Source organism: Mauremys mutica, chromosome 4 (assembly GCF_020497125.1).
Source record: "Mauremys mutica isolate MM-2020 ecotype Southern chromosome 4, ASM2049712v1, whole genome shotgun sequence".
Taxonomy (NCBI): domain Eukaryota; kingdom Metazoa; phylum Chordata; order Testudines; family Geoemydidae; genus Mauremys; species Mauremys mutica.
Genome location: NC_059075.1, coordinates 147042412 through 147048651, shown reverse-complemented (window position 1 = coordinate 147048651; position 6240 = coordinate 147042412). Strand labels below are relative to the sequence as shown.

Here is a 6240-nt window from a genome sequence, read left to right as displayed (position 1 = left end):
CTCAGGGGTGACCGAGCAGCAAGTGATCCATTGTTGGGCAAACTCAACTCTCTTCTGCCGAGGGTGCACAACTGGAGAGGACACTAGCAATGTAGCCCCTATTACACCCAGGGCAGGGCCAGGCTGAGCAGGGGAATAGTGCAGCTCTGGTTATGTGCCCAGCTCTAATTAATGCTGCACCTTTGGCAGGTCTGTCTGCCTCTGGGCCTCAGTTTCTCCATCTGTAACAGGAAGAAATTTCCCCACCTATGTGACGAGCTTGAGCTCAAATGGATGTGAAATGTTACCGGTTGCTTTTAGCAATACTCCTGCCTGGCTCACCAGCAGTTTTGAACTCAGGACCTCAAGCACCAAAGCCCAGTTTTCTAGCAGATCTCAGAAGTACTGAGTCCATCCATGCTGCTAGGAGCAGTAGCAGAGAAATTTGTGAATTAGGAACATTCCACACCAGCTAGGCCTACGGCCAAAGCAGTGTTGATGTGCATGGCCGTGCTATGTTGCCACCATTAGGTGACGAGTGGTGGGGACTGGGCCTAGGACCTCTGCTATAAAGGTCTCTATTCCGTGGCATCCATTAATCCAGTAGCAGCTACAAGCAAAGCATAAGCCCAGTGTTTAGGGCACTAGCCGAGGACTTGAGGGAGTTGAATTGGGGGGGGGGGTCCTCCACCTGCCACAGCCTCCTCATATGATCTTAGGCAAGTCCTTTAGTCCGTGCCTCAGTTCCCCCCACCTGTACAATAGGGATAAACAGCATGGCCCTACCTCACAGGGCTGCGTGAGGATCAAATACTGTAGCATCTGAGCTTCTCAGTCAGTTTTAATTGGGAGTCAGAATACTGGATAAACCCCTTCCGTGGTCCTACCAGAGGACCAGCCCCACACTGGTTTGTCTTACCCTGGCACATGCCTCTAGCCAGTTCTGAAGGAGCACCTCCACTTTCCCCAGATACACACTTTAAAAACTTTATTTATATAAAAAATCATTTTGTTTTAAAAGCATTACAAGAGCGCGCGCAGGAATCAGACAAAGAACAGGTTCCCCGCACCCCAGAACAAGGGGTGCAGAAGAGAGCAAAATAGTCAGTTATTGGTTCCCCGCTGCAGGTGCTGAAGCAGTCTGTGGGGGAAAGGAGGAGTTTTTGGTTCATCTGGAATTAAAAAGGAATTAGTGTTTTACCTACGTATGAGTTAGACCCCAGAAAGACAGCTTGGATTTGTACTTCAGTCCCTTCCAAAGGAAAGAGGCTGGAAGCGACAAAGGTGGGGTTAGAGAGGCACAGAGATCTCCCAGCCCAGACCTTCTCCCTTGTGTAGTGCATGCACAGTGGGGGGGGGGGGAAAAATGAGAATCCCATTTGACACACAAGACTAGAGCGATCCAGGTCCAGTTTGCGGCCTTAAGGGGAGGCTTACAGTTGCACTGTATGCAGAAGAGGGGCTAGGAACGTCTTCCATGGGGAGGCAAAGACACACCCCCTTCATCAGAGCACCCATGGTTTCCCCTTCCACCTGGCTGAATGGGGTGGGAAAGCCAAGACCACTTGGTGTTCCCACCCAAGTCCCTGAAGCTTCCCAGTCTCAGCAGGCAATCCCATTATGTGCAGGTTGACAATGCTCTTCCTTCCCTACCTCACTCCAATGAGGCTTTAGGTAGGACAGAGAAGGCCTTACTTATCCCCACAACCCAAACATTTCTGGGAATCCAGCTACCCCTTGTGTCCAGGGGAGGTAAGGCCAGAAGCCCAAGTGGAGAGGAGAGCAGAAGCTAGTCTATGCCAGAGATCCCCAACTCCTTGACTCCAAAAACACACTCTTCCTCTACCAGGCAAGAGAGCCTACAACTTGGAAGAAACTGTTTCACAGTGGCAAAGAAAGGCACGTGTCGAGAGACCGACAGACACTGCTGCATTCACCCGACGTGTATGGGATGGGGATAGTAGTTACAAGCCAGTTTTTGCTTCCTATCACCACCCCTCCCAATCCATCACCCCCCTCCTCCCTGCATACCCTATGCCATGGCACCTCTCAGACTTAGGACAGTTAATGAAACAGTGCATCTCTTAAACCCGACATCCTTTTCCCATCGGAGAGCCAGCTCTGCCCCTGCTACATACCAGGATATTTTCCCCTCACATCCCTCGCCACTTTCTCCCAAGCTGGCTCCTCTCTCAAATACCTGCCCCTGAACAACCCATCCGGATGAACACTCACCCAGGCCCCACTAGAGAGTGGGAAGCAAAGTGATCCAATCCCCACCCTTGCACATCCATTTACACACCTCTCCTCCCCCATATAAGAGGCGATAGGCCAACCAAACAGAAGTCTGCTCAGGACAGAACTCCCCTCCCCCAACAACTAGCTGACATCCAAATGCAATCAATCATGAGACAGGAGTATTGTGATTTCCCCCTCCAGCAACTGCCAGTCCCGACCCCTCCCATCACCACTGCCTGGAATGTTCCCGTATTCCCAGCATCCTTTGTTGCAAAGTGATCACACACAAAAATATATTCTATAGGCTAAGAGGCGGCCGTGGGCTTTGACCCCTGCCTCCAGGAGCAGAGCTGATGTCTCTTAAAGGAAAAGCAGTCCCAGTATAACAGGGCTCCACTGAGATCCACCTTGCGCTGTGAGTGCAGCAGGAGATTGAGGCGTCAGAGGAGGAGTTCCTTGAAGAGCCTGCCTTAGTTGCTCCAGTGAGATCCCTCAGAAGTATTTGGTCTGCAGGAGTTGCTCTTGGAAGGAAAGATAAAAGGCGTCCAAGGATCGAGGGGCAGCCGTCTACAGAAGGGAGTGAGGGGGCCCTGTCCAGATGTCCCCCACCCCCAGGCAGAAGGGGTGCAGAGGGCCAATCATTTGGCTGGGTAGTTGGCACAAAGAGTCCAGCAAAAGTAAGGTAAAAATCAGTCCATTCCACCACAAAGAAAGAGTTGTATATAACATACTATAAACCCAAACTGAGCGGAGGCAGGGAGGAGACTAGATCTTCTGCTGTGGAGAGAGAGAGAAAGAGAGAGAGAGATGAGAACAGGTTAGCACCGGGGGGAGGAGTTGTCATCAAGCAGGAGCACAATGCACACCAAGCAAAACAAAACAAATCAAGGTAGATTATGGTCACGGATCAGCTAGTGATTGGGATCTGGAATAGAGTATGATTTGACTGGCCAAGCACCACCAGATTGCCCAAGAAGGTTATCTTCCAGCTTCCTGGTGTACATGAGCAGGAGACTCAAAGGGAGTCTGGAACATACCATAGGGGGATAAGCCAACAGGTCGTCATCCTCCTCATACAGGGATTTCTGCCTTTCATCCTCCTGCAGACACACATTATTAGTGGGGTGTGGGGAAGGATGCAAGACACAGGAAGGGGAAAAGGGACGCTGAGCTTGATGGGTTGAGGGGAACGACAGGGACTGTCCAGTCAGCAGATAGGGCAGAGCAGTAAAGCAGAGTCATCTGACACAGTCTGGGTCCTCTCCGTGGCTCCTTCCAACACAGAGGCCAACAAGTATCCCTCTTCCAGTTTGCCTGTCCTGACCCCCTAGGTCCAGAGCCCTTCCCTCCCCACCTGCCCCAGGTTTCCAGGATTCAAGCGAGCAGAGCAGAAGTAGCAGGGGACTAAGGAGACTCAAGAGGGGTAGCAGGTCTTACCATCAACGGTGCTCCCTTCAGCGGCTCCACATCGCTCAGGTCTCCAGACCGGTCTAGGGTCCTATTATGGTCTCTCTCCTCCAGTGTGGTATAGTTGTTGTCTGGATTAGGAGGACACATGGCAAGTGAGACAGGCCCCTCCAACTAGCAGCTGGGAGCTTAGGCCGCATGAAGCTGGTAGTGTGGGTCAGGAGCTATTTACAATGACTTTCCTGACCCTTTACACATTCCCTCCCTCTGCAGTGTTAGCTCAGGTCTAAGCAGCAGGACATGTTCTAGGCAGATCCCCACATACTCTAGTCTGTGTCTCTGTGCCATAAGCCAGCTGCCAGTTTCTCACCTGGTCCCATGTTGCTCATCTGGATCTCCTCTCGGGAGGATTTCTTATCTAGAGGGAAAGGATGGGAGTTTCAGACTCCAGACCTCAAGAGTACTCACTCAGCCAGGCAAACTCTCAGACAGCAGATAAGCTGGTTCATTGTTTGGGCTCACTCAGGCAGGCAAGAATCACCTAAGCCCTGCGGTGAAGTCAGCTGGCTCACAAACCCAATGCAAGATGCTACAGGGCCTTTACAAGCACCAGCTACATTCTCAGTCTAATCCATGGACTCTTAAAAGTTTGCTCAACACCTCTGACAATGTCTGTGCTCCAAACAGCTCCCAGCGAAACCACCAAGAGTGAGGTGCAGAGGCAGCTCTTGGAACACGGAGCCCACTAACTGCACTGGAAAACACGTTGGGTTTTGCAGCAAAAGCAACTGAAGCAATCTGAACATAGGGGTTCAGCAGATATGACTGGACTTGTGAGGGCTGCACGGCTGTCTACAGGGCATGACATACCTGCTTTTTGGTTCCTGTCAATGAGGGGCAAGGTGCTGTCATCGAACGAGTTACCTCCCTGGCTCCGAGAGGCATTGTTTAGATTCACCTGAAACAGGAGAGGGGCCTGTAATATCCATGACCCCACACATCCCAGTTGCTAGATCACACAGACATAGGTCCCTTAGCCCGCCACACCAAGACACCTAGGCCTCTACAGCTGGAGCCCAGCAACAGCAGAATCTGGACTGATCCAAGTGTGCTCCCCTCTAGCATCTGAAGGCCTGAAGAGAGGTCAAGCCCATGCCAGGGAAGGCTGCATGCCACTGACAGGAAAGGTTCAATATGCAGTGGAAGACAGGATTTGGCCTGGTGAATAAGCTTCTCTGCATTTTGACTCTTCTGCAAGTTGTGAGAACAGTTGTCTATCAAGGGGGAAGTTTAGTGCCATCTAGGAACTTGCTCAGATACTGGATCCCACATACACATGCACCTCAGATACTTATCTCACACTTATGAAGCTCTGCGGAAAGGCAGGAAGTGCCCATCCCCATCTATCAAATGGGAACCAGACAGGGATTAAAGCCAGATTTCTAAAATCTGTTCCTAGAAAAGTAACCAGATTGTCTGGAGTTCTCAGCACCCAACAGTATCTATTGAAAATAAGAACCTTCCCAGCCACACTGAAAATGGGAGCTGCTGGCTTCCAAGTATCTGGCCCCACATAACTTGCCCAAGGTCACACAAGGAGAGCTGGGAACTGAGCCCAGATGTCCAGAGTCCCAGTCCCGTGCCTTAGCCACAGGATAGCCTTCCTCTACAGGATTTCATATAAACACAGCTAGGATTCAGCAGGGCTACTGGGGGCACCAGGAGGGCAGGACCAGCTTGTGTCCAGAAGGCTGGCCACTGCTCATCAGCAACAGGGAAGGAGTCTAAACATGAAGCATTATTAGAAACATGCTAAAAAGGTCCAGTGGAGTTTCCCTCCCCAAATACGAACCTTGTCTCTTCCCACCCTCTGAAAGCCAATGACCCCTCCTCACCAACAACCTCCCAGTCACCTCAGGTACCTGGAAGTCAGATTTCTTCCATCCTTCTTTCTCCAGTGGCTTCCGCAGTTCTTTATACCCCCAAATTGTCTGCAAGACAAGGGCAGCGGCTCGGACTTCCCTCTCTGATCGGTTCCTGGAAAGAGCAAGACAAGACTGTGAAGATGCAGTACAAGGTAATATCCAGTCCCCTCTAAGTCATACATGAAAAGACAGAGGGTGGGGAGAAAGGGGGCAGGAAGTCTCAGGCAAGTTTCCAGCATACCCTTCCCCTAGGACACACCTACCCAGATTTGTTGATCAGCACCAGCTTCTCGATGCCCTGAGTCTCACGCAGTTTTTTGGCGGCCTCTAGATTGTCCACAATGACCTCGTTGATGGTGTTCAGGATTGACACCACTGTGTCCTCAGACAGGTTCTTGGCTGGGGTCTGCTGCCCGCCTGGCAGGTTCTTCACTAGGTTGGGGATGGCATGTTTACCTGGAGTGGGGGCAGATGGGAGAATCAGGTCAGTCACAACTGGATCAGAAGGCATGAGGAACACTAAGCAGCCAAATGAATTGGGGGAGCCACGCAGGAGGAAAGATGAGTCCAGAGGATCATCATGGATGGACTGAAGTGTTTGGTCCTTCTTGGTTCTGATGTTTTTCCCCCCTCCCTCCACAAAGCCTACTGGAGGCATTCTGGAAGTTAGCACAGCACCCCCTGCCTCATG

General features: G+C 51.3%; 1 protein-coding gene across 8 annotated transcripts in view; it reads right to left on the bottom strand.

The window, feature by feature from the left end:
• Positions 1 to 952: 952 nt before the first annotated feature.
• Positions 953 to 6240, bottom strand: part of CTNND1 (catenin delta 1) — a 56632-nt gene continuing 51344 nt past the window's right edge. For 5 of the 8 annotated variants that reach the window (XM_045015975.1, XM_045015976.1, XM_045015978.1 and 2 more), the window contains 7 exons: positions 5813 to 6005; positions 5547 to 5661; positions 4495 to 4582; positions 3995 to 4042; positions 3655 to 3755; positions 3255 to 3317; positions 953 to 2994 (listed from right to left, as the gene is read on the bottom strand). In XM_045015975.1, coding sequence (XP_044871910.1) covers positions 2983 to 2994; positions 3255 to 3317; positions 3655 to 3755; positions 3995 to 4042; positions 4495 to 4582; positions 5547 to 5661; positions 5813 to 6005 — 620 coding nt within the window. In that variant the 3' untranslated portion in view covers positions 953 to 2982. The remainder of the gene's footprint in view (positions 2995 to 3254; positions 3318 to 3654; positions 3756 to 3994; positions 4043 to 4494; positions 4583 to 5546; positions 5662 to 5812; positions 6006 to 6240) is intronic. The other 3 variants (XM_045015977.1, XM_045015979.1, XM_045015980.1) reach the window with 3 other exon arrangements.